We start from the raw sequence: 27,298 nt of genomic DNA on the forward strand, positions 1-27,298 counted from the left end.
GGTACAGATGGAGCTGGGGGTGTGTGTGTCAAGAAGTTGTAGACAGCCGGCAGATTGGATGAGTTTATTTTAAACTCTAAAAATGGGAGTAATTTTGTATTGCTTGAGCAAAAGCAGACAATTTTCACACTAATGTTTTAAAAGAAATCCAGCAGAGCAGTGTTCTGACATTCAGTGATTGATGAGAGAGCTGTTATGACTAAACAACTCAAAGTGTAATGAAATGAGTCAAAGAGTAAAAGAAACAAACTCTTCATTCGCTGGAATGACAAGTAAAGGACTGTGAAGTCCTCTGTATTTGGGCTGGAATGATAGTTAGATAATGCAGTGTAATGGAAGGTATTTTTGACATTTTGAATGGGGATGTAAAATCCTGTTTAATTGGTTAACCAGTTAAAAGTGGGGTCAGACAGGAGAGCATGTGGGTCCGCCGTGGCCAGCGGCTGCTCTGATCATCTGGAGCAGCCCCTGCCTACGACACCCCTGGGCCCCATGGGTTGCTGCTCCAGCTCCCACCGGTTAACCAGATAATCTTTTACTTTCCTAATCCTGAATGGGTCTGTCAAATGGGATAACCTAACGTATTTTTTTTCAGCTTCTACAAAATCTCATTTGAGAAGGAATGTTTCCATGACTTTGTTTTGAAATACTACCGTTTTCCAGCGTTGTATGAAAACCAGAAGGTGACTCTCACACTGAAAAAGACCATTCTGGTTTCTCTCTGCCCAAGCTGAGACAAGTGCCAAGAGTAAACAAATAGCACTTTGGAATTCACTGTAATGGACTTTGGAATATACAGGTTGGACCTCCCTGGTCTGGTACCCTTGGGTCACAGATCAGGGATTTTGCCAGACCAGGGCAGGTCATATCTGGCTCCCTTGCTACTGTCCCCAGCTCTGGACTGGCCGTTGGCCTCCTAGCCAGCTGTCCCTCTGCTGCTGGCCTGCCATTCCCCACGCCACTTCCTAGCCATGCTGGGCAGGCCAGCTTCTGGCGTGCTGGGCTCTTGGCCCTGCCAGGCAGCCCAACTCTGGGGTGCCAGGTAGCTCAACAGCAAGGAGCCGAGCTCCCAGCCCTGCCTGCCCATGGGGCTCCCAGACGCCAGCCTTCCACTGAGACTCTCTGATCCTGGAACATCCAGGATGTTGCTAAACCGGAGAGTCACCGTTTACAGAGGTTCAACCTGTACTTCATAAAACCTTGTTTAAAACCTTGTGATGGGCAAACCATGTTGTTGGTGCATAATAACAAAGAGATGCAAGCAACATGAAACTCATGCAAGAAGTGGCAATGAATTAGGGCCAACCCTTATTCCTGTGAGTTGTACTTAATCTCATTGAATCCATTGTAAGGACTAATAGACAAGTAAGGATTTGCAGAATGGGACCCAGTGATTTAAAATCCACTCTCTCTTCCTAAAGACCAAGCATTTGGGCTCTGTATGTGGAGAGAAGAGTGGATGTGGCAATCCAATCAATCCCCGCAACACAGAGCCACAGTGCACTCCCTCCCCCCCTCCAACTGCTACTGTTCTAGCCCATGGACTGAGATAATAGCCACTGGCCCTCTGCATCAACTGCATGGAGGTACTGAGGCCCCTGAATCAGTGTAAATGTGGCTCTGCAGCTCACCCTCACTGTGATCTTGCGTGCCAGCCTGTTCAGAGATTAGAGATGTTAAAATGCGTGTATTCCGTTAAATGTGTAACTGCTGAAAATTTCATCCGTTTCACATTTACATGTGGGGCCTGCCACCTCCCCTCTCCACACACCCCCTGTGCTACTCTCTCTCTGTATCGGGGCAGCAGAGAAGGGTGAGGGGCTGTGTGTAACTGTGAAGGTTAACCAGTGAGCCCAGGCTTATCGGTTAACTGTTTACACTTTCACATTCCTATCAGGAATGCTACGGATAAACTTTCCATAATGGATAGGAGATATGCAGGCACCCTTGCACAGCCATGTTACCTGTATTCTCTCAATGCAGCCTCCCTATGGGATCTAAGTAAGGTTGTTAAGGACTAGTCGACTAATGCAAATGCTTTCTGGGGAAATGCCGCGTGGAACCTGTGGTTAGCTGTGAAGTCCCCAGTTGATCCTGGGTTCCGTGGAAATGCCTCGCGGAGCCCATGATCAGCTGAGGAGTCCCCAACTGACTCCGGGCTCCGCATGGCATTTCAAATCGGCAGCGCAACATGGAGCCCGGGGTCAGCGGGGGACTCTGAGTCCCCCATTGACCCTGGGTTCCATGAGGGCACTTCTGTTTTGAAATGCACAAGAGCACCCGCTGGAGATTCTTGTACATTTCAAAGCTGGCACCGACGTGCAGCCCAGAATCAATGGAACTTCCCACTGGCCCCGGGCTGCACACGAAGTTCCTCATTCCTCCTTTGAAATGTACAAGAGCCCCTGTCAAAGGAGGAATCCAGAAGTGCCTATCGACTAGTCGAGTAGTCAATAGAAATTCCATTGACTGCTCGACTAGTAAATTAACCGATATTTAACATCCTTAGGTCTACGTGGGTCTTGCTCTGAATTTCACCCAGGCTAATGTTTTTAGCTCGTCTAAATGGTTTTTTCTGTATTCAGAAAGGAATGCAGCCCAACACCTTTCATGTGCTGGAATGTTGCTGTTACAATAGAAAACTTCTTTCAAGCAGCGGAAAAAGCGGTAGCATTTAAAGGACCTTAATCATCCTTGTTTTATATTCTCTGACTGTGGAATATATGTAAGTCTTGTATAGAGTTGACAGCTGAACAGTTGGCAATTCATCATAGCCATAGAGTGCATCAGAGGGCACTCTTTAAAACAAATTACACACACAATGAAGGATTGAGGATTCGTTTCCTCATACTGTGTGTGTGTGTGTGTGTGTGTGTGTGTGTGTGTGTGTGTGTGTGTGTGTGTGTGTGTGTGTGGCTATTGTATTTGTGTATTGACCTACTTTTTTTTTTTTTTAAGTCTCTAGTGATTTTTTGGGTGTCTTTAATTTTTGAGTATTGAACTTAAAATTCCCCCGCCTTAAAAGGGCCTAATTTCTTCAAAAGTGCTGTGAAAACTGGGTGACTCTAATTGAGTTCTAGTCACTTTTTTAAATTGAGGCCATTGTAGTTATCCAAATAGAAATATAATCAAGATACTGGACTTAATGCCTTCTGCTCTCTCCTTCGGATCTGAGACAGACCCTAGAGCCTTGACTTTACATCTCATTAACAGCACAGGGATCTCCTAACATTCTGGGGCAATGATTCAGAGAGAAGGAGAAAAAGGTAATTGGAAAATGGTATTTAAGTGGAAAGAAAAGGAAATGTCATCTTGTTTTGTGTTTGTCTGTCTATGGTTGTTCTAGGCATAGCCCTTTTATACCTACAACTACACCGAGTCACAGAAGACCAGAAGTACTTGCAGCGATCCCTGGATTACGTGAAGAGAATACTTCGTAATCTGAGTGGCCGAAGGGTTACGTTTCTCTGTGGTGATGCTGGACCCTTGGCAGTAGGAGCAGTAGTGTACCACAAACTGAAGATTGACAGTGAGTCTAAGGAGTGTATCACAAAGTAGGTATCTGATGATAGTGGAAAAAGCTGTAAATTTACTCAGGAGCCCTTTGTATATGATCAAAGACCAGTACTTTACTAAGTGACTGCTGGAGTTTTCATATTACAGTTAGGGATGTTAAATATCAGTTAATTGAATGGTTGATTAACCTCATGAATTCTTCTTATCAGTTAGTCAGCTATTCTACAGTCCCCGGGGGTGGGGCCAGAAGTCATTGCGCTGTAGCCCCACTGTCAAGGAGCCCCCTGCTACTCTATGCTGTTGCCTCTGTATCAGAGGCAGCAGCGCAGAGTGCCAGGCTGGTCCAGAAGGGGAGGCAGTTTAAAAACCAGCTCCCCTTGCGGACCAGCTGCCTGTTGCCTTATGCTGCTGCCTCTGATACACAGGCAGCAGCGCAGGGTGGCAGCAGCCCTTGTCCCTAGGAGGGGCTGAGTTCCCGTACCCAGCACGAGCCGGAACTGAACTGGGCTGCCTGCCCGCGTGGCTCCTAATACACTTATTATGCAGAATTGCAGTGGGGTAGGTCCTGGACCCGGCAAGAGCTGGGACTGAGCTGGGCTGCTGGCCAGCCTGCTAAAAAATGTACTGGCAGGTGGCGGAGGGGGGATGCGTGCAGTCTGTAGCATCAACCGATAAGCTTTTGCTTATCGGTTAATTGGCCATACTATTACATCCCTAATTACATTAGCACCTCAACATTTAAAGGCTGACTTGGGAAAGGCACTCTTGATTTCTGTCCAAGAGCTGCGTTATTTTTATATCTGTGTCCTGTGAAATCATATTCTGATCCAGAGGTTTTTTTTTTGGAGGCTTTTTCAATCCCTGCTTCTATGCAGCTGATGTCCCAATGAGGGTTATAACAACCAGTGTGCGATGCAATTTCCAATCTATACCACAACTGCACCTGTTAGCATTCTGCCTGCACGCATTACTGCGCTAGAATGTGCAGATTAACTCTTGAGGACTGGTTCCACTTTGGCATATCCAGTAGTTTTATATTTAGAAGTTTAATCAGGTTCTTTCTAATCCAGGATCTCAACGAGATTAATCTCTGCAGTCGCTTTGATATGACTATCTGTTTTTGTGGGTTTTTTTAAAAAACAACAACAGCTCATATGTCAGAATAAATCTCAGTGTCAGATACCGTTCTGGATACAATTGTAGTGTTGTTGTTTTCACACAGCATGAAAATAGTCTTCATGGAAGAAGATTAAGAGCAGTTGCTTTTCTAATTAGCCTTTGCTTGAGAATTCTCTTCCGGAGGAAGATTCAAAATCTAATTAGATTTCAGTGTTTGTTACTTTTTAAAAAAGGTGTAGATACACTCAAATACCCCAAAGTGACAAGGAGTCCTGTAGCACCTTATAGACTAACAGATGTATTGGAGCATAAGCTTTCGTGGGCAAAGACCCACTTCATCAGATGCATGTAGTCTGACGAAGTGGGTCTTTGCCCACGAAAGCTTATGCTCCAATACAACTGTTAGTCTATAAGGTGCTACAGGACTCCTTGTCGCTTTTGCAGATCCAGACTAACACGGCTACCCCTCTGATACTCAAATACCCAAGTGATTGGTACAGTCTGAATAAAGCGACTATTCATGGATTTTGTTTTGCCTTTCCTCGTCGCTCTGAGATGTGATCCGAAGAAATGTTCTTGCTCAAATGTAGAATTTTCAATTAAAAATTTTTTTTACTATGAATCTTAATTCTGGTAGCTTTATTCACAAATACATCAAAGGGTATTAAAGCTTTTTGCAAATGGGTTGTTCAGAGGGTTAGTAGTGAGATCAAGCAAGAGCCTTTCAAGTCACTGATTCAGATGCAGCATAGACTCTTAGCAACTATGACTATGTGAATTGAGTTTTTGGTCTAAACCCAGAGGACACAAGTTCAAATTTAAATTACACCCACATGTGTACGCACACAGTTTAAACTGACACTTTCTCGGCAGTTCAGTAGAGAGGACAGGATTGAAATGGCATGGAAAATGATTCACCGTCTGCCATTTCAGGATTGAGACTACTGCTACTGCCTCCCACGCTGTACATTGTGTGTGTGCGCGTTCATGCGTGTCCATGCATGTGCATTGCAGGCTTCACCCCCTAGGGCTGTCAGTCTTGCCACCTATATAATCCCGAAAGTCAAACAAGCTCTTCGGTAAAATAGCAAGTCCTTGACAATGGTTTGATGCTGCATTTTTCACCTAAACTCATGAGCCAAACCCTGAGATCCTTCAGGCAAAATTACCACCAGCTTTTTACTATGGGTTTCCCAATTTGGCCTTTCAATGGATGGCTGTTTGAAATTCTAAACAATCCTTACATAAATTATTATACAGTAGTCACCAGTAATATTTAAGTTGGGATTTTACAGTGTCAAAGGTCTAGTTGTCTGGTAACTGTAAATGTTATTCCCAAATCGGAGCCAGTAAAATCTCCTGGGTTATATTCCCATCTCTCCTATTTTGACACATGACCTCTGGCAAGTTGCTTTTGGGGCCTCAGTTTGCCATCTAATACTTGTCTACTCCCAAGGGTATTGTAAGGTGAATTGTTCTTTGTCAGGGGTTTTGAGATCCACTGGTGAGGGGGACTGTAGAAATGTAAATTTTTCATAATAATGAAGCTATTTTAAGTGCAGCAGCTGGAGAAACTGATTTTAGGGCAGCAAAGGGCTAGTGGATTGGGCACAGAGCTAGGAGTGTGGAGACTTTGGGTTCTGTTTCTAAGCCTACCACTGTCTTGTGTTGTGGCCTTGGGCAAGTCACTTAAAGGTTATGAACCTCAGTCTCCCCATCTGATGTGGGGCTATAACACTTCCCTGCCTTCAGTTTGGGATCTGCAGATGAAAAATGCTTTTATTGTATAAAGAGTTATTATTAAGTCATCAACAACTGCCACCAGAGAAAGGTGTAAAAAAAAAAAGTCTGTTTTGATTACATTCCCTGAGCCAAAAACAAAATACGTGAGGCATTTTTAGCAAGCTCTCATTACCAGTTGATTGCATTGGGTGGCATAGTGTACACAGAAGGAGAATTCAGGATGTCCTAAGAAGAAGGTACAGTTTTTCTTTTCCTTTCTGTTTTTTTTTTTTTTTTTTGATCCAGGTTGTTGCAGCTCCAGAGAACCATTATAAGCACAGACTCTGAACTTCCAGATGAGCTTCTTTATGGCAGAGCAGGTTACTTGTATGCTTTGCTCTATTTGAATACAGAAATTGGTCCGGACACTGTACCACAGTCTATTGTTAAAGAGGTAGGAGGACACTTTGTATTCTCAGGTACTACAGTGTCTTTAAGGCTGAACCATATATATTTCTTCACTTAAAATATAGGAAAGAAAATATGAAACAGACTTCCTTCTAACCTGAAAAATAAAGACTTCCTGGAGTAGTTTAGTGGGGAAAAACACTTGGGACCTGATTCTGCTTTTATTTACCCTGCTATAACTTCAGTAGAGTTACACCTAACTTATACCAGCATGAGGTCAGAAACAGGTCCTCTCTGTTTAGCTCTTGCCTGGGAAGGACTTCACTTGTCAGTCTAACTTTTTGTATAATAGTTCACATATATAGTAGTAAAGCTAGATGCAATGAAAGGAAAGAGGATATAAAATGTGTGAATTCTTTTACAGAAAAAAATCTGTACTTAAGTATACAACTCAATTTGTAAAATGTTATACCTTTAAACTAAACCTTAATTATATGGTGGGGCTGGAAGCACTTCCCATTAAGATTGCCTGACACTTCCCATTGTAAGCCTGTTTTTCAGTTGCTGTCAGACTTTAACCAATTGAGCTGAAACGTGCACCAAAGAATTCTCATCTATACTTTAAAAGCTCTAGTTCCTCCATGCTTTGGAGCTGGGACTTGAAATTTGGCATGTGGAGAGGCCTTTGTTGCCCTTTGTAGTTCCTGTGAAAATTTGAGGGTCAGTATGTGTGGGAGAGGCTGAGACTGAGGCAAGAGCTGGGACTAAGAACCAGTGGGAAAGAAAAGTTGGCTGGAGGAGAGACGTGCTGAGAAGTTGAAAAATATGGTGAGAACTAGGACTGGTTGGTGATTACTTGGGGGTGGGAGGGAGGGAGATGGTAAGACTCTGAAATTGGTGGAGAGCCCAGTGAAGGAGATCGGGACTGAAAGCCATTGGGAACATGTGTGTGGGTAGACTAGAGGCCTCAGTAAGGGAGAGAGACAGACCTATCAGCTAAGGAAAGAGGAGGGGGAATTGGGACTCATTGGCAAGTAGTCTGGGACTGAATATGGAACCAAGGGTGGGGAAGAGGCCTAGTTGGAGGGGATGGAGCAGAAGGGGATGTTCTGAAGAGGGGCTGGGGAATTGCCAGAATATAGGGTTGCCAGGTATCTGGTTTTCTACTGGACAGTCCAGTACTTGCGCCCTTTTTTCTGGTAGAAAAATTCAGAAAATACCGGACATGTGCAGTGTCCAGTATTTTCTGAATTCCCAGCTGGGTGCCAGACGGAAGCCTGGCAGGGGCAGGGGAGCGACTGGGAGGCAGGGCATGATTGGCACTGGGAGTCCTGTGGTCACGTGCAAAAGTGGGGGAGGGGAGGCTGGGATTCCCCCCTCCCGGCTTCTGCACGCAACCACAGGCTCCCAGCGCCAATCGCGGCCCCCACCTCCCAGCTGGGAGCCTCTGGCTGTGTACAGAAGCCGGGCGGGGGAAGGGCTACTAGCCCATCCCGGCCCGGCTTCTACTAGCAACTTGTCTCTCAAGGGAATGCCTGCCAGGGGCGTGGCCCCTTGGACTCCGGCTGCGATCAGTGGCTGCACTCCCCGCCTCCTTCCCCCCATCACCAGCTCTGCTTCCCGCCCACCTTCCTCCGCCCCCCCTCCTCCCGTCCAGCGCTGTGGCCCCTGACCCTCCTCAGCTCTGCTTCTCCCCCTCCCCATTCCTCCTAACCCTGACCTGGCCTCCTTCTGGCCAGCAACACCCTCCCCCTATCCCCATGATCAAGGGTGTCCGTTTTTTTGGCAGGGTCTACCTGGTACCCCTACCAGAAAAGCTTGTGCTCACTACAGATCACACCCCTCCAAAGTTTGGAATGCAACTGAGTGTTCCGGAGTCTCACCATTCCTTGGTTGTCAGGAAACGTGTCTGCAAGCCACCGATGAAGAGTCACATCCCTCACACAACTGCTGCTATCCATTACTCCATAGTTCAAATGGCAGAGGTCTGTGTGTTGGAGCTAAAGATTCCAAATCTGTAGCTGATCAATGTGGATATCAGTATGGTACTACCACATGATGGAGTTTCTTTGATCCTGCCCCTGCCTCCCTCCAGTTTTGTTTTAAAAAAGCCTTAGGGAATTGCATCCAAACAAGCAATGTTAAAAGAACATCAATAAGGTTTCCAATTAAAGTTGTCTTAGTTAAGGATTAGAGGACAGTTCTTTAGGATCACTTTTAGCTGTCTTTACCTCAAATCCATCCTGTTCTTGCATCCCATGCCTCATTCACTGTACACCTTCCAACTTCTACAACAAATGAGGCAGGTGACCTATACACAACAGCCTCTGTCATTACACAACCCTGTTGATCTCAGCACAGATTCAGCCTGTGCACTGAATGAGGCAGGGGTCCTTTAGAAAAAAAAAAGTGATTATGTAACTAAAGACTATATTATAATACACATGCACAAGGGGGCATGAATTAAGGTTAGGGCTTTTTACTGTATGGAAAAAAATAGTTTTCCTGACATTAAAAAAAACTATGGCTTAATGGGATAAGAAAATATGACATGAGGTAGGGCAGAGATAGACTTGTATATCATGTCAAGTTCTTTAATGCATTCTCTTTAGTATTGTGTCTTAAAATTCTTTGTAAAGTAGTCCTCTGTAGAAAAAGAAAACCATATTAAAGGCAAGGGTGTGTTCTATTTCCACATTAGGTGGTGGATGCCATTATTGAGTCGGGTAAAAACTTGTCAAAGGAGGAACGCAAGGCTGAACGCTGCCCTCTGTTGTACCAATGGCACAGGAAGCAGTATGTTGGAGCAGCCCATGGCATGGCTGGGATTTATTACATGCTGATGCAGGTAGGAAAAGTAGTGTTCCAAGGTAAGGTTCTTTTGTATCAAACAGTAGTTAGAGTTTCACTCACTTGACAATAATGGTCCCTAAAACACAGTAATGTATGAACATTGTTAACGGCTTCATTGTGCATGTCACTCTTCCAACATAGTTCTTGGATCTTAATCTTCAGTTGTCATTTATCTCGCCTCTTTTCCTTTTTCATGGCATTGATCTTCCTGGCAGAAATGCTCCCTTTCTCTGTTCTGCCTGCGATCTTGCCTACACCAACCACCAGTTTGAGTTTATTTCCCACTATCTCAAAATTCCAGAAAACTACACTGTCTAAAACACCTTCATTCTGTTGATCTCTAGCTTGATTTATTCTGATGTTCTCCACTTCCTTGGGTTGTTGCCCACAACTCTGCCCTGCCTGTTGCCCTTAACCAACTTGCTGTCATCTTTACTCTCCCTTTTTCCTGACCCTCAGATGCCATCCTCCCCAAGTCCCACAGTCACTCTCAGGGGAAGCTGACATTTGAATACAGGCAGTTTATGCCTCATCTTCATATTAGTGATGAGATCTGGAAATAATTTTATCAAATGTCATTGTACAAAGGCGGCTGTTGGGTTGCAAAGTCTAATTTATCCCCCTCTCTCATTTCCAAAGGTGCTGGCAGTCTCTGTTTTGCCTCAAGTAATAGCTAGATTCTTATTTGTTCATGCAGAGCACTTTTTCCCAAGCCAAAGTGCAAGGAATTTGCTTCCTTTCAGTCTTAAAGAGTAATCTAATTTACTGTGTCCTCTCTCTGACCTCCTCAAGAAAACACTTTTTCCCAAGAAGTTTCTTCATCTTTTCTTCCCTGGTCCTGTTTGGCCCCTCTAATAACATCCTTTCCCTTAGGAAAACTGCCACCTCTTCCCTACCCTTTCTTCTTTCTTTGCTGTTTCAGGTGGTATTGCTGGTTGTAAGTGGCATCTACTCACATTATAAATCTAGGCAGTGCTGTAATTTTTTCCTCTGTAAGACTGCTGCTTTGACAATTACTATAAAACTGTTATTTATAAAGTTTTAGGTTTATGCCTTTTCACTGTTTGTTAAATGTTGACTCAAAGTTCAGTCACTTCCTGCAGAAGGAACAAGATGATAAGTGGGATTTAGCCAGTACTAGGAGTACATTTTGGCCAAGAACGTAGGAGGAGTTTTATTTCTTTCTTTATTATAATCCTACTTTGTATGTACATACTACCTGTGATCTGAGGAACACTAGCCCTTTACAAGCAGTTCCTCACAACATCATGACAAGGTTAGTAAGTATTAGGGATGTTAGAAAGTGGCTGTTTTACTAACTGTGTACATTTCTTAGTGTTTGCATGATTACTTGATGCGCCTGGGGGCAGGGCCAGCAACCAGTGCGCTTCCAGATCCACTCCTAGGAAGCCCCTATCACCCTGCACTGCTGCCTCTATATCAGAGGTAGCAGCTTGGGGTTGCAGGCGGAAGCCAATCTGCAAGGGGAACTGATTTTAAAAATCGAGTCCTCCTCAGACAGAGGCTACTCCAGCATTCCACAGAGCAGCCTTTGTTCGCAGGCAGCTTGGGCCCCCCCAAAGACGGGGGCTGCTGCTGCTACCCCACGCTGCTGCCTCTGATATAGAGGCAACAGCACGGGGTGTCAGCTGGCTCCCGAGTACTCTTCATGGAAAACTAGGACCAGGGGTTGGAACTGAGCCAGCATGCCAGTCCGAGTTTTAAATGCAGAGCTTGTGTGGGTGGGTGGGTGGGTGGGGCGGTTAACCAGGACTGTTAACTGACAAGCAGTTGCTTTTCAGTTAAACAGTTAGCTGGCTAGCCACTACTATCTCTAGTAAGTATTACTATAGGTGGATGAGCCAAGGCACAGCAATATTAAGAACAGTGAGCCAGTGGCAGATCTGAGATTTTAAACCAAGAATTTCAAGGCCAAGTCCTCTCCTCTAATCATTAAATAAAACTCTTTCCCTCCATCTTTCCCTCCATCTAACAGTTTTTAGTTCATTAGTAAGTGTGTGTCTTTAATAATTACTCTATTATTTATATTGACCTATTTTGCTTGGTTCTGTCCAAATACAGAACAAAAAAGATGGCCCATCTCAGAAAGCGTATGATTTAAGGCCAGGTCTGTACTACAAAGTTCTGTCGGCATAGTTACGTCGTTCAGGGGTGGGGAAAGACAATGCCCTCTAGTTGACAGAGCTTTGCCAGCCAAGCTGCCATGATAAACACTGCTATCCCAACCGAAAAGTGTGTCAGTTGGAATAGCAGGTATCCCTTGATGAAGTGGTGTTACTATAAGGGGTGTTAAATTGCAGTTATCTGACTAATCGTGTAGTCAATAGAATTTGTATCGATTACACGATGAGTCAATAAGGACCACTGTGGAGAGCCACAGCCAGGGTAGCTCCAGGAGCCAGCTTGAGCCGGGACTGAGCAGTCCCAGGCCGTGCCAGCTCCCGGAGCCACCTGTGCTGCGGTTCTGCATTTTAAATGTAGTAAGAGCTGTTGGGCTCTTACTACATTTAAAATGCAGAGACGCAGTGTCCTGGACCAGTGCAAGCCAGAACTGCTTGGTCCTAGCTGGTGCTGAGTCCATCAGCCCCTATTGGCAGTGTCCAACCTTGTCCACAGCAAACTGGGGTTGCTGCCGGAACAGCCTCTGTGTATGGTGGACAAGGCTGGCCGCAGGCAGAGGCTGTTTTGCAGCAGCCTCCCTATCCCTCCCCTTCTGCCTCTGATAGAGGGAGTGGGGGGCGGCCGGCAGCACCATGGAGCCAGTGCTGGGGGGAACCGGATTTTAAGCCAGCTTTCCCCAACACCAGCTCCTGTTCTCCCCTCCTCACCCCGCTGCCTCTCAGAGAGGCAGCAAGGGGAGGGGGAAAGTGAATAATTGATTACCGGATAAGCTTATGCAGAGCCCCTTTGGGGTTCTGCCAGTACACTGGTCTCCCACCTCTGCTGCCTTGCCCACCTGCGACTGTAGTCCTAGTTCTAGGGAGCCTGCTTCAGACGGATCACTGGATGTTCAATCCTGGGATTGGAGCACTGAGCATCATGGCCTCCTGCTGATGCTGCTGGGTCCAATCCTGCTGGGAGGGGTCTGACACACCACTGGGTCCGAATTGGTACTCCCTTGCTGGCTCTGTGCTTAGGGCAGGGGACCTTCCCTCCAGGCCCTAGTGATAGCCCTGAGGTTATCACATAGGCCACAGCTGTGTGTTGATTGGGCCAAGGGTGAAAACTTATCTGGACTGAACTAGATGACCTCTTGAGGTCCCTTCCAGCTCCACATTTTTGTGCTTTTATGGAGAGCTGATGGATTTATGTGAGTACCTGCGATTAACAGGAAAACAATAATGCCTACTGATAGCATAGTAGTGGACTGTAGGCCAGCAAAGTAAGCATTCCTTGTTGGCTGTAAGAAGAAAAACAAGGTGAATAGATATTGCAGTTTCAAAGTGAACGTATTTGAAAGCTGTAGATGTTTAAAGTCTTCTCCTTTGGCTCTAGGTGTGCGAATTGCAGGAGGGTGTTGCCCTATGAAATGCAGGTCTACAGAAGCACTGTAATAAAATTGAGCACACTGAGCAATAATTTAAAAAGAATTAGGAGGTTCCTGTCACTGGCTGAGTTATTGGGTCCCATCTACCCAGGAGGCTTTCAGGAATTTCAGAGATCATGTGGGCTTGGAAAACAATAAAGCCTTATTTTGATGAATATTAATGAGGAACACCTGGAAACCCCACAATGTACTTACCAGTACCTTTATACTTAACTACTTTCCGGACTTCACCTAGCAGTAGGCATGTAACTCAGTGTGTATGTTTTCCTCTCTGGCAAGAATGTAAATCCTATTAAATTTAATGTGGAGTCCTGGGGAGTATGTAGGAGAAGAATAGAATTCCTCAGGTCAGATTTTTCAAAGCTATTTAGGTGCCTTTAGATTCACAAATGCACCTACTAGGATTTTCAAAAGCACTTCTCTGCATCATTAGGCATCTAAATAAATATGGTAAATCTGGTCCTTAATGTCTGTTTTCTGGATGTGATTTTTCCCAACCAACTGTTGGGCTGCCTGTGTTAGATCCTGTCACTCAGTTTAATTTACTTTCTTCAGCTGTCCATGGGTTTAAGAAGCTTTATGCTGAAAATACTTCACCTTCATTAACATTTAGAAAGATGGGTCATTGGCCACAGTAGTAGGGACACCTCAGCTGGGAGAATCATGCCAGGTTTATATTGCATAAAGTTAGGCCATTGTTTTAAAACCACATAGGGTTTAGGTTGCTTTTATCTGAGAGTATGCTATAGATAACCAAACCACTTTCCTCCTTAAGTGCTCTCTTTTAGTGTAAAGCATTGATAAAGGTCTAGGAGTTTTCTATTCTAGTTCTGTCACAGTCAGACTGGATCCTCTTGATGTAAGTCACCTTCTCATAAGGATATTGTGAGGGTAAATGACTGAAATGCTCATAAAGAGCTTTGAAATATGCACGTCAAAGTCAGTACCTATGCATGTTTGTGTATGCAAAACAAAATAAAGAGTGATTGTTTTGTTCTTAGCCAGTTTCAAATGTGGATCAGGAGACCCTGACAGAGATGGTGAAGCCAAGCATTGACTATGTCCGTCATAAAAAATTCAGATCTGGGAACTATCCATCATCATTGAGCAATGAAACTGATAGACTAGTCCATTGGTGCCATGGTGCACCGGGAGTCATCCACATGCTTATGCAAGCTTATAAGGTAAGTCATTCTCTTCTACCCTTGCTCACACATCCTCATGCATTCGTACGTCTACAGAGGTGATTTCTGATCTTTAGGCTTCTAGTTTTTAAATCTTGGTCTGTATGGTTAGGCTCTTAAAATCTGCAGATCAAGCCACTTACTAAGTCACTATATTATAGAAAGGGTAAAGAAAAACAGAGACTGGAAGTTAATGGTAGCTGCTGAGGGCTCAGCCCTCCTGGAAATTGGGCCATTTATTTTGGAACCCAACTTTAGGCTCCTAGTTTTAAAATATTGACCTATGATTTTTGAGTTTTTATTCCAAAAGGTAAAGGTGCCTTAGATTTTAGAAATCACTCTCAACCACCTTTTACTTTAATGATTGTAGTATTATTAAGATCTAGTACTTACTGCTGATGTCAGAACAAATATCCCAGGTGCCTGTATCCTATCACTGTAATTTAGCACTCGCCTCGTCTTTGTTCCAATGTATCCTCACTGGTTCTGCTGTTGTTTTCAGATTCTGGAGCTCTGAGTCACAGAACATTAGTAAGCGAGCAGTTTAATTAAATTTATGCAAATTGATTCCTGTTCTTGACAAGCCTTCTTGGCAGGTTCTCTGGTTGGTCTCTGAGTCTACTGATGAAAAACATTCATAGCTATCAGAATAATTAATGTGCACTGCTTCCTGAAATTTGAACTGTAAACCTCCTACAGTGTTGCTGAATGCAACAGCAACCATAGGAGCATGTGCTGTGGAGTTTGAAAGGAAAGGTGACTGGTCATTGCAGAAACTCATTTTTCTCTTTCCAAAGTGATGCTTTCTCAGCACAAAATGTTGAGGAGTTGAGAGAGTCAGGAACATTTTTCATTGGCAGGCTCTTCTTTGGTCCTGCCTTTTTAAGAGGTTCATGTCACATGATCAGCTTCTTTTTACTTTTCAGTCTCCTTTCTTAAATAGCAATATAAAAAAGTAATTGAAGCGATAGTCCATAGATCATCCTCCTTGCTTTGCCATATGAGGGATTTAGGTAACGGTGAGTAACTCCTTCGAAACTAGAACCAATCATCCAGCCTTCAAATTAAGTCACAAAACTGGATTGTCCTCATGTGTTGAAAGAGAAGCTGTTCAGATAATGAGACGTTTTCTCTGCCCCTTATTTTACAAAGCTTACAAAATTATTTATAAAAAACTCCTTATATTGATTGTTCTTGTTTAATGACAACCGCTGTCATATCAAGGCTTTATAAATCTCTGAGGCTTGGTCTGCACTACAACAGAAGGTTGAATTAAGATATGCAACTCCAGCTACGTTAATTACATGTCTGGAGCTGACATACCTTAAATTGCATTTCTGTGCTGTCCATACAGCAGAAGGTTGACGAGAGCAAATGCTTCTGTCAGCTTCTCTTACTCCTCATGAGGAGCAAGAGTATTGGCGCCAATGTCACAACTTGGACATGGGAGTAGTTTAAAAGAAAAAGGGAAAGAGAGAGAAATGCTTTGGAGAGAATATAGAATTGAAGATACCAATCTTGTGTTTTCTTTTGGTCATGTTTTCATATTCATAAAGTTGTCTTAATTTCCTTTTTCTCATGCACAGAAGGGAAAGCAGTTTGCTGAGAGGGGGAAATTTATCGCTGTGATGGGTGGATTATAAATAGCTAGAGAGTGGATGAAACTTGCCCTTTACCCCTTTCTCTCTTGGTGAGTAGGTTGGTTGAATGTGAGTGTTTTCTTATTCCATAGACCTTTAAAGAGGATAAATATTTGAAGGATGCCATGGACTGCAGTGATGTCATCTGGCAGAGAGGTTTGCTGAGGAAAGGGTATGGAATCTGCCACGGGACTGCTGGCAATGGCTACTCCTTCTTATCTCTCTATCACATAACTGAGGACAAAAAGTACCTCTACCGGGCTTGCAAGGTGGGATTTACTGTATCGCTTCTTCTCTGCTGGCTACAGTCTTGTATGAATTTCTGTGTGATCGCAAAAGTCATATACCCTAAGAGAATAAAAAGGAATAATATTTCTGTAACTTTTTTTAAATTCTCAAAATGTAGGTACAGGTTGAACCTCTCTAAACTGGGAGTGTCTGGTCTGACAAAATCAGTGACCACAAATGTTCCTGGACCACAGTGTCGTGGTGGAGGGCTGGAGGCAGGAGCCCTGTTGGTGTTGGGTTCCCAGCCAGGCTGGCTGCAGGCAGGCTGGTAGCCCTGTCGTGGGAGTCAAGCGGGGCTGGTGGCAGGGCGTCCAGACGTATGGTGGGGCTGGCAGGGAGGGAGTTGGCCAGGAGGCTGGGCCAGAAGTGGAGCTGGGTGAGGGGGCCACTGCCAGAGGAGCCAGAAGTGACCTCCCCAGTCCAGTAAAATCCCTCATTTGGGACAGGTCAGGTCCCAGGGGTTCCAGACAGAGAGGTCCAACCTGTAGTATTTTAAATCAGAAATAGGAGTGGCCTGAAAAGATACTTACTCTAAAAATAGAACCATACGAAAGAGCTGCCTGCCCCCACCCGCACACACACAGAAATATGCACCCGGAGCCCATAAACGTGTAACCTGGGGCTGGGTAAAATACAGCCAGGGGGCTGGATCTGGCCCGCCAAGCCACCGGATCTGGCTCGCGGACCACCCTGCTGGGGCCCCCGGCACACAGCTGCACCGTTTCAAGTTCATTCCCTGCCCCTCTGCTCGCAGGCAGGAGCTTCGTGAAATCTCCTGCCCCCAGCCCATTCCTCAGTGCCTAGTGGCCAGAAACAGCTGGCCAATAGGAACTGACCTCAGCCAGTCTCTCCGCTCCTGTTGGCTGGAAACAACCAACCAATAGGAGCTGAGAGATTGGCCTGGGAGATGGGGCAGCAGCAAGCCTTTTCCCTCTCCTACATGGAGAGAGCAGCCTGCAGTTTCAAGTGATCTGGGGCTGCAGCAGGCAGAGAGCCCAGCCTGCCTTGGGGGTGCTGCAGGCTTAGGTAAGTGTCTCCCAGCCAGAGCCTGCCTCTGGCACCCCAGCACTTCCTGCACCCTAACTCCCTTCCCCAGGTCACCATCCAAACCCTCTGCACCCCCTGCCACTGGTCACAACTCCCTCCCAGGTCCTGTACCCCCTTCTACAGCCCTCCGCCAGGCCCAAATCCTCTCCTGCACCCAAACACTCTTCCAGACCTTGCACCCCATTCCCCTGCCCCAAGTCACCACCTGCAGTCTGCACCCCCTTTTTCCCGGTCACAGCTCCCTCCCAGACTTTGCACCTCCTCCCCGTGCCCTTTTCCCAGGCCAGGATCCTCTCCTGCACCCATGCCCCTTTCCGGACCCTACACCCCTATCCCCTGACCCGGGTCACAACCCCCTCCTTTGCCAAACTCAGACCTCACACTATCTCCTGCCCCCCCAGTCCTCTACCCTATGCACCCTTCTGTGCCCAACCTCCATCCTAGACCCCGCACCCAATCCCCAGAAAAGTGTGGTCCTTGACCACTTTCCAAAATCTTGCAGTGGCCCCCCACCAAAAATTATTGCCCACCCCAGTGTAACCCCTGTATTCTTCAGCAGTTACACATTTACCTAAATAAACACATTTTAACATCCATAGTACCGTGTTGAATTCTAATTTATCTTTATCCTCACAGCACCTGTGAGTTAGGGAGGTGCTATTAATCCATTACAGATGGATCCATGTGCTATTACAGATGGGGAACTGAAGCACAGGGAGACTGGCTTATCCAAGGCCATACAAGATGTCAGACCCATGTCTCCCACTCACAGGCTAGTTCCCTTATCCTGGACCAGCCTCCTCTTTTAATCAGGTTAAGTTTTGTCATATGCCCTTTGTGGGGGAACAGGATTGTAATGAATGGTAATATATTACAGACACTTTGGGGTCTGGAGTTTTCACTGTTCTGATGCAGTCTTAAATCTTTAAGGGAGAGACTTTCAGAAGTGCTACGGCACTGTTTAAAGTTTTTTCCTTTATGCAGCAAGATGTGCAGTATAGGTACCTACACCTACCTATCTAGATAATTGGATGAGTCCTATCACTATAGTATCAGATCACACTGAAAGCATGAGGCTGAAGATAGAAAAACCACCCAAGAATCCTTGATAACAGCAAAGCTTCTTTTAGGCTATTTCGTACACTGATAAGAGGGACTTGGAGGACAGCAGGGGTTGAGACTTATCAAGTCAGAGAGAGATCCCTTGCCTGAATGCTTTTCTGGCTTTTCAAATAATACAGTTATTTAATGTATTTTTGTTGGGCGTGCAATAGATTTTCCCATTAGTTGAATAAACTTGCCTTCCAGTGGATGCCTTTGAGCTTCTGGGTTTTGTGTATCCGGGATGGTTGATTTTTTTTTCCTGCAGAATAAAACTGTACCCATATAAATGGAAAGACTAAGTGGTTAGCAGAGGTAGATGCTGTGCCTGCCTCTTCAGTCACCTAATTAGCAGCAGGAAACAGAAAGTGAGCGTAAAAGCATTTTTAGCACAAATGCAATTTTTGAAATCAGAAAGGATTTCTTTAGAACTGCGTGTCTATATGAATGGAAACTAGATGGCAGCCTAAACTGCTTTCTTGATGAACGAGCCTGCCTGGTTTTCTTCTCCGTTCCCTTATACCTCTGACTTGGAGCTAGGAACTTTTGAATTATAATCCAGTTCTGATACCAATTCCCTTCAGAAGCTTTGAGCAACTCACTTAACCTCTGCTTCAATTCCCAGAATATGAAGTATACTTTGCCATTTATGGATGCCATGAAATTCATTAAAAGGTTAGAAACACTTTGCAGACTGAAGTCCAGCTCTGCTCTCCATTATAGGGAGATTTGTAGACTTTGGTGGGAGTCACACCTGTCTAACTGAGGGCGGCAGAATTGGGCCTAAAAATTATTTGAGCTGAGTATTAACACTTTGTCTCTTCTAAAAGCATCCCCTTCCTCTCACTAAGTGACAGAGTTATTTTTCAGGAATGTGTGCGAGAGAGGAGGGGAGACTTTCTTTTTGCTTCTGATTGAATTGATTCTTGGTCTAGTCTTGTGGCTGTTTGTCGTGGGTGCAGTAGAACCAAATGACGACAACAACAAAATCTTATAGCTAGAATCTAGTACAAATGGTGCAATGGTGACCTCTTCTGAGAAGGAGAAGCTATTCTCTGTAAGCCTGTTCAAATTACAGAGGAAATTTGTTTAAATAGATAGATGCTTTGCAGAAGTGTTCCAGTAATAGAGGATGACTCCAAGCTGAAACATTTTAGAAAAACAAAGATTTTAATAAGCTCAAGGAAAGAACAGGGGAATAGGTGGGGCCACATACATTTCTTCTGAGAGGCCCATAAAAGAGCTTTGAAACTGTTGTTGCTGTTAAAAATCTTTTGCAAATAACTAATGTTAGCCAAGTACTTGCAGCATTCCCTGTACAAAGTATACTAACTTAAGCATATTGGGAAAAGGACACTATTTTCAGGAGTGCTTTCTGTCCAGTTGAGGTAGAAGATAGAAACTTGTTGAAAACGAGATTGATAGTCTTAATGATCCAACTGTATTTACAGTGATTTTTCCATAATGGTCAGAGTGAATGAAATATGGGACTTGTATATTGAATATTCTAAATTGAAGTGGTGAGCAATGTAAGGAAACAGAAATGTGATTAATGGGCATTACTTGTGACCGCAAGGAGAGGGCGAAATTGTTGCCATTGTGGTGCATCCTTTGCTTGCCCTTGAAATTGACATAAGAATATATTGTTGCAGCATTTTTTATCCCCCTCCCCCGCCCAAGATGTTCAAGAAGAAGAGTAAATAAATTCCACCCTGCTAATTGAACTATAGTACCATGTAGTAGATTTCAGTTAATCTGCATTTCTAGGTTCCTGAAAAGTAATTGAAGTCTTATCCTAGTTGGGGTAGGACAATTTAATCTTCGATACTGATTGCAGTTTGTTTCTCTGATTGAGCCTCATTGCATTTTCTATACATTAAAAGAAGTCTGTTCAAGCTTGCATCTGTATACATACACACTTTAATTCACTCTGTTTTCCTTTTTCTGCCTGTTGCACAGTTTGCAGAGTGGTGTTTAGAGTATGGTGCACATGGATGTCGTATTCCTGACCGACCCTACTCTCTATTTGAAGGTAAAGTATTGTTGCTGCAGGCTGTGTTGTATTAGGAAGAAGGACAATCTTGTGTTAAAACCTGTGACTGAGTGTTAGGAACGTCGGTGAGTTTTCCTTTATTGAGGAAAACCTTTTTAAAAGCTGCAGTCTACATAATTCCAATATAAAACTGGTGCCACTGGGTATTGGATGTGAAACTGGTTTATTCATTAACCTCTCCTGTGTTTGGAACCCTCTTGAGTCAAAGCAAGTTGGAGTCTGGGAAATTGGATAGCAGCTGTGCATCACAGAGCTATTGTGTTAATTGTAATTACTGAAACAAGCAGAAGACTGGAATTGTAACAGTATTGCAGATTAGTAATTTTTCTCTGTGTCTTTTTGTGTAAGAAAACTCATCTGTTAGGCCTGGTTAGGGTCAGATTTAGTTCTGTTAGCCCCTCTTTCTTGATCACCAGTATTAGCCAAACTCATCCAAACAGCTAAAGAAAAGAAATGCTGTATTTTGATTAAAGATTTTCTTCGGGTCACTTACATAGATAAAAAATGAGCAAGTAGAAAAGTAAAGATTATATTTTTCTAATGTTCTCTTGTAAATCCTTATTTTATGTATGATTAAAACAATAAGTTTTGCCCTTAAAAGGCCTTAAAATAGCTTTATCATTCTTTGAAAGTGAACCCAATGCACCACCTATCACAAGTACGGGGAACTGCAGAGGATTTAATAGAAGAGCGGTTTTTTTGGTTGGTGTTTTTTTGTTTAAGAACAGTACTTCAAGTTTAAGGGCTTTTGTGTGAGCAGCAGTTGTGTGCAGTTCGTCCAAATGCAGTACAGGTAAAGGATATGATTATAGTGCTTGTATTTCTGTTGTTATGCTCTGAATTAACTGCTGCTTTCTGCAGCAGTTGTGACTGTCTTTATATTTGGTGGAAGCAACGTCATCTTTGCAGTTATTTGTAGAAGAAGCTTAGAAACTCACTGAGAATGTGGTACAGAAACAATCCACTCAGGGCTGTCTAGGAGTTAATGTGACCCACAGCGACACAAAATGGAACAACGTGGAGGGATTTTGCCAACTTTTCTTTTCTCTCCATCTTTTTTTTTTGTTTGTTTTTGTTTTTTTGTTGTAATGAACATTTTTCAAGCCAATTGAGTCAGATTGCCCCCTCTGTTGTGCTTGGGCTCACTTTCACACGCACACAAGCAATTTCTTTTAAAGTTAGTAGGAGCTGCAAGAACATGTTATAGGATATAAGTGGGCCTATTATGAAGAGAAGAGCTTTTAATATATTTATTTTTATTGAGCATCTGGGACTCTGAACCAAGAAGACATTTCTATTTAGGGGAACTTTTACTCATTATGCTAAAGTTCCATTATTTAAAGTTAAGCAAATACTGAAGTGCGAAAATGACGATCGGGGCTTTTTTGCGGAAAAGCGTGTCTAGATTGGCCACGGACGCTTTTCCGGAAAAAGAGCTTTTCCGGAAAAGCATCCTGCCAATCTAGACGCGCTTTTCCGAAAATGCTTTTAACGGAAAACTTTTCCGTTAAAAGCATTTCCGGAAAATCATGCCAGTGTAGACGTAGCCTATATGTATAAATTCTTCAGTGATTTTGGCAGTCTTAGGCTTTCTAATACACTGTAACAGACAGATTATTGTAATAGTTTCTTAATTATGACCATGTCTGAGGCTATGTCTACACTGCAGGTATTTGTCAGCAGAGAGCATGCTAATGAAGCGCTGTGTTGTGCAAAAAACCCATTTGTTCAAGATCTCTTATGCCTCAAAAAAGGAGGTATACAGGATCTTGCACAAAAGGGGTTTTTTTGCGCAAAATGGACCCGTCTACACTGCTAGTTTTTGCGCAAAAAGCATCGGCAGAGAATATGCAAATGACAGCATGACAAATGCTAATGAGCGCTTCATTAGCATAATCTCTGCCGACAAATACGTGCACTGCAGACATAGCCTAAGGGTATGAAATTCAGTGTCCAGTAATGGCATAGTTTGCTCGCCATTTCCTGTATTTCAAAGTTTGCCTATTGTAGATAACATCCGTGAGTATGCATTATAAAAGCTGACACACTTTGAGTGACTTCTCACTTACATTCTTGGAGTTAGTTTCTTGTTAAACCACTGCAGCAGCCTCTCCCATATCTTTCTTTTCTGTGAAAGATTAAAAAAAAAAAGTCTCAAGTTTTAAAAATCTAGGTGCAAGAGGTTTGAAGTGAGAATCTTGTTTTTGTTTTGTTTTTAGGGTGGTTGTTTACAAATGATTTTAAGACGTTGTTAATCTGCAATGTTAACATGACTACACATTATGCATCCATATCGGCAGAACTCCATTTACAAGACATGGCAGGTGTCTATGGAGAGTAGCAAGAATCACTCTAAAATGCTTAGATTCTATTATCTTTCCTGGCACCCAAATTTTACTTACCTTAATACTATGTATTTGTATGGCACTTTGCACAACCGGGCCTTGATTTTGATTAGGGCGATTCTTTCTTGCTAACAATAAATACCTTGCTGATCCAGTGGCATGGAATTTGTGACTGTTATGATGATAAACAAGGATTCAGAAAAGAAGGAGCCTTTTTAATTTCAAGAGCTGCCGCTATGGAGCCACAACCTAAATTAGGATAATGGGCTTTTTGATTATTGAAATATGTTGAGATCATGTCCAAAATATGCCAGACTCTTTGCAGACATAAGAGTGTAAATTATTTTACACATCACTGATGAAAATATATTAGAGGAAACACTGATAAGATTCTCTCCCCCCCTCCCCCTCCCCGAGCTGAATGCTGGATGTTTTAAAATGGGTTTGTATATATTTGGTTTGAACTCTTGATTGTTTTTAAATTCTTAGGTTACTGTAATAAGAAATCAATTTGTATGTTTCAGGCATGGCGGGAGCTATTCATTTCCTATCGGACATACTGGTACCAGAGACTTCCCAGTTTCCAGCATTTGAACTTGGGCCTCAAAGGAGAGAAAACAAAGTGAAACAGGACAGCTAAGAGACCTGTTGGATTGGAAACTCCGTGTCAAGAGTGATGAGACTGTCTAGTGCCTCTTACACTGAACCAACTTTAAAGCCTAAATGAGGAACAGGGAAATCCCTCTTCACACCTCTTTCTCCAAAGGACCACTAGTCATTAAAGCATGAATCAGAAGCCATGCCCAGGTTTTATTTAAGTGATGCCTTCAGTGGTGGAAAGAAAGATTAAGTTTTGAACTCTTTTTTTGCAGTTGTTCTTTTCAGGTTTTTCAAGTGTTTGCATGTTTCTTGGTGTGTTCCATAGACGTGAGTCTTTTGTTGTAAGCCAAAAGCTGTTCTCTCAATCCCAGTCTTGTCCCTTTTGTGCATGAGTAACAGTAGCAGCCTCGCTATTTCTGTAATGTGACTATGGCTGAGGTTCCAATTGACCCGATGAATGAGATAGTCCAGTGTAATATAGTGACCAGGTTAATACATGGTTATATCTTAAATGAGCTGATAATTTCCAAACAAAACCTAAAGCTTTCTGCGCTGTACTTCTCTATTTTTTTCATAAGGAACATTTACCCCCCCACACACCCTCTTCTTTGAGAAGTTACGTTTAAAGAATCTGACTTAAATTTTCAGACATGATTTGTGGTGGCTCCATTTTTACCATAAAAAGCTGTAAGGGACCTGATTTGTGAGACATAGGGACTCAGCACATTCAGAGAGAGAATCCCCTTTAAGATGTCTTCAGTTGGGCCCTGAAAATAGGCCTACCCGCCTACATAAAGTATTTCTTAGTTCCTTAAACACTTACCAGTAGACACCATGGCTATGTCTACACTGGCGCGATCTTGTGCCAGAAGTATGCAAATGAGGCTAAGCATGGAATATCACCGAGCTTCATTTGCATACCTAATGAGCTGCCATTTTTGTGGAAGAGGCTCTTGTGCCAGAAGGAGCTGTCTACACTGCCCCTTCTTGCGCAAGAAAAACCCTCTTGCCATTATGCTGATTATTTTCAGGAATAACGGCTAGAGGGTTTTTCTTGCGCAAGAAGGGGCAGTGTAGACACTTGTGTAAGAGCCTCGTCCGCAAAATGGCGGCTCATTAGGTATGCAAATGAGGCTCAGCAATAGTCCATGCTTAGCCTCATTTGCATACTTCTGGCGCAAGATCGCAGCAGTGTACACATAGCCTAAGAGTGTCTTATCATACCACCACTTCTCAAACATGCAATAGCAAAGAGTGAAACTGGGAGAGCAGTTAGACTTTTCTCGTTAGTACTTTTTGGTCATAACAAGCATATCCACTGAAGGAAGCATGCCATTTACAATATGTAAGTAAACGTGGGCAGACCAGGGTGGGAAGAAGAGAAGTGTCTAGTTATTGGTAATTCAGGAAGGTGCACCACTTCTGAGATGGAAGGAGAACAAATCATTTCCTTTCTTTGTTTTGAATTTCAACAGGTCTAATAGCCCATCCAGTTTGAAAGGAGCTGTAAATGTTAGCAAGCTGAGGGTGATACAAGAGTATTAATAAAACAAATGATCACAATGACCTGCAGTTGAAACTTGTTATGCAAAAAAATAAAATACATACAAAAAATAAAATGAAGATTTGTGTTAAGCAACACCCCCCCATCCTTATGTTCAATAAAAGGACAAACTGTCTTATAGGTCCAGATCTTCAGAAGGCATAAATCAGCGTCGCTCTACTGAAGACAGTGCAGCTGCGTGTACTCTGGAGGATCTGTTGCATAATAATATGTTTTGTTCCAGGCAGAGAGAAGAAGTATTGCATCAAGTATTGTAGCCGGAGCTTGGTCCTGCCTTGAGGGCGGGGGGCTGGACTCGATGACCTCTTGAGGTCCCTTCCAGTCCTATGATTCTAACATTGACTAGGAAGAGAACTAAGCCTGCTTTTTCCACACTTCACAGTGTTTTAAAATGTTTATGATGTAAGTACGTAGTTTCATCTGCAAAAAGGGGCTTATTAGAAGTGAACATAAGAACGGCCGTACTGGTTCAGACCAAAGGTCCATCTAGCCCAGTATCCTGGAGGGTGGACCGAAGACAATGGTCAAGCGATTTGTCTCTTGCCATCCTTCTCCAGCCTCTGACAAAGAGGCCAGGGACACCATTTCTATCTCCTGACTAATAGCTTTTTATGGACCTAACTTCCATGAAATTATCTAGCTTCTCTTTAAACTCTAAAGTGAAGGTTCCTTTTTGCCTGTTTTAAACAATGCCTTCCCAAACCTGCAGTTTCATTTGGATACAAGCTTTATTCTCTTACTTTGTTCCCTACTCTTGTATGCAGTGTTGCTATTCAATATGCACAGTCCACCATAGGCCTAATGCAGGGCTGGGAAACCTCTAGCCCGCTGCTTAATTTCATCCAACCTGGGTCAAATCTCCATGCCATGGGCTGGAAGCCCCTGAATCTTGGTGCTCTACGGTAGGACTGGAACTGTGCTCCTCAGCGTGGCACAGGGACAGACAATGAGGGTAAGTTCAAGTCTGCATGCATCTGTCCCCACAGCTCCCATTGGCCAGGAACTGTGGCCAATAGGAGCTTTGGGGCTGGCACAGGTAGAGTGCAGAGCTGCCTGGCTCTATTGTGGTAGCGGCAACATTGCAGGGCTGGACAAGGCGGGGTCAGGGGAATTTGCCTTCGCTCTGACGCACCACAGACCGGGAGCCACCTGAGGTAAGCAGCACCCTAGCCAGAGCTAGCACCCCTCACCTCTTCCTGAATTTAATTGACATGTCATATCAATGTGATGGTGATCTTGTCAACACTCAATGAGCCTTCCGGGTATATGTTGACATAAACATGTATGATCTGTGCATGCTCACAATCAGATCCTACGACTCTCTTCAGTTAAAAATAAACACTGGCTTTCCAGCTGGTGTAAATATCAGACTGGCAATCAGTCTGGTGCATTCTGACATCTGTTCCCAAGTTCATTGTGGGGATTATGGCCCTGGTCTTGCCCCCGTCAGTTCTGGGAAGTAACGTTGGTTGGCTGGAGCTTAATGTGCAATATAAGGAACTGTCACTAGCTAGTTTTAAAAAAATACACATTAGCTCTGGTTCATATCAGCTGAGCACCAAACCTCCAATCCACTAGTCAAAAACTGGACAAGAGCAGCCTGTGGTGTGGCAGCATCTCACGCATTAAACAGGCAACATGCTGGATAGAGTAGGAAACCGACCACTAAATGTGAAGTCTGATTCCCCCGCCTAGCTTTTGCCATGGACCTTCGTTAATGCAAGCTCCATGCACTGGAAGAAGCAGGCATATAGTAGTGCCTAGCTGTGCTTATTTTTAAAAACCCCCAACAAATTCTAGGCTTGTGGTTCCAGAAAGCCCATTGAACTAAAACTTTGGTGTGTCCGCATTTAATGAGCCATTTGTGGCAAAGGAACGGCAGTGATGTTAAAATCAGAGGTCGTGTGCATGGGAAAAAAAAGTGCTATATTTTTATTCACTGGTGATACCCGTAAAAGCCTTGCCCTTTTCAAACATGATTAGTGCTTGGGACCCGTAGTCACTGTCACATCACTAACAGCGTGGCACATTAGCAGAGCTGGATTGTAGGGCAGCACTGTGTCGCAAATGGGCCTTTAGGTTGCCAGCTGTCCACTGTTGGACCAGAACACTCAGTCAAAAAGGGACCCCAGTGACTCTGGTTGTGTTGGTAGACTCCTTACCTGGCTCTGCAAGCAGTAACATGGCCCTCGGCTCTTAAGACAAGGAGGGATGCTTGGGGTAGGCTCTGCAGTACCCATTGGACAGAAACTGCAGCCACTGAGAGTGGAAGAGGAGCACCACCTGCAGG

General features: G+C 43.8%; 1 protein-coding gene across 2 annotated transcripts in view; it reads left to right on the forward strand.

The window, feature by feature from the left end:
- The window catches only part of LANCL2 (LanC like glutathione S-transferase 2), a 56,767-nt gene extending 31,688 nt beyond the window's left edge, over positions 1-25,079 (forward strand). For both annotated transcript variants that reach the window (XM_075921719.1, XM_075921720.1), the window contains exons 3-9: positions 3,347-3,554; positions 6,664-6,811; positions 9,467-9,613; positions 14,188-14,370; positions 16,103-16,279; positions 20,406-20,478; positions 23,369-25,079. In XM_075921719.1, coding sequence (XP_075777834.1) covers positions 3,347-3,554; positions 6,664-6,811; positions 9,467-9,613; positions 14,188-14,370; positions 16,103-16,279; positions 20,406-20,478; positions 23,369-23,484 — 1,052 coding nt within the window. In that variant the 3' untranslated portion in view covers positions 23,485-25,079. The remainder of the gene's footprint in view (positions 1-3,346; positions 3,555-6,663; positions 6,812-9,466; positions 9,614-14,187; positions 14,371-16,102; positions 16,280-20,405; positions 20,479-23,368) is intronic.
- The last annotated feature ends 2,219 nt before the right edge of the window (positions 25,080-27,298 follow it).

Source organism: Pelodiscus sinensis, chromosome 2 (assembly GCF_049634645.1).
Source record: "Pelodiscus sinensis isolate JC-2024 chromosome 2, ASM4963464v1, whole genome shotgun sequence".
In the NCBI taxonomy this organism is placed as follows: domain Eukaryota; kingdom Metazoa; phylum Chordata; order Testudines; family Trionychidae; genus Pelodiscus; species Pelodiscus sinensis.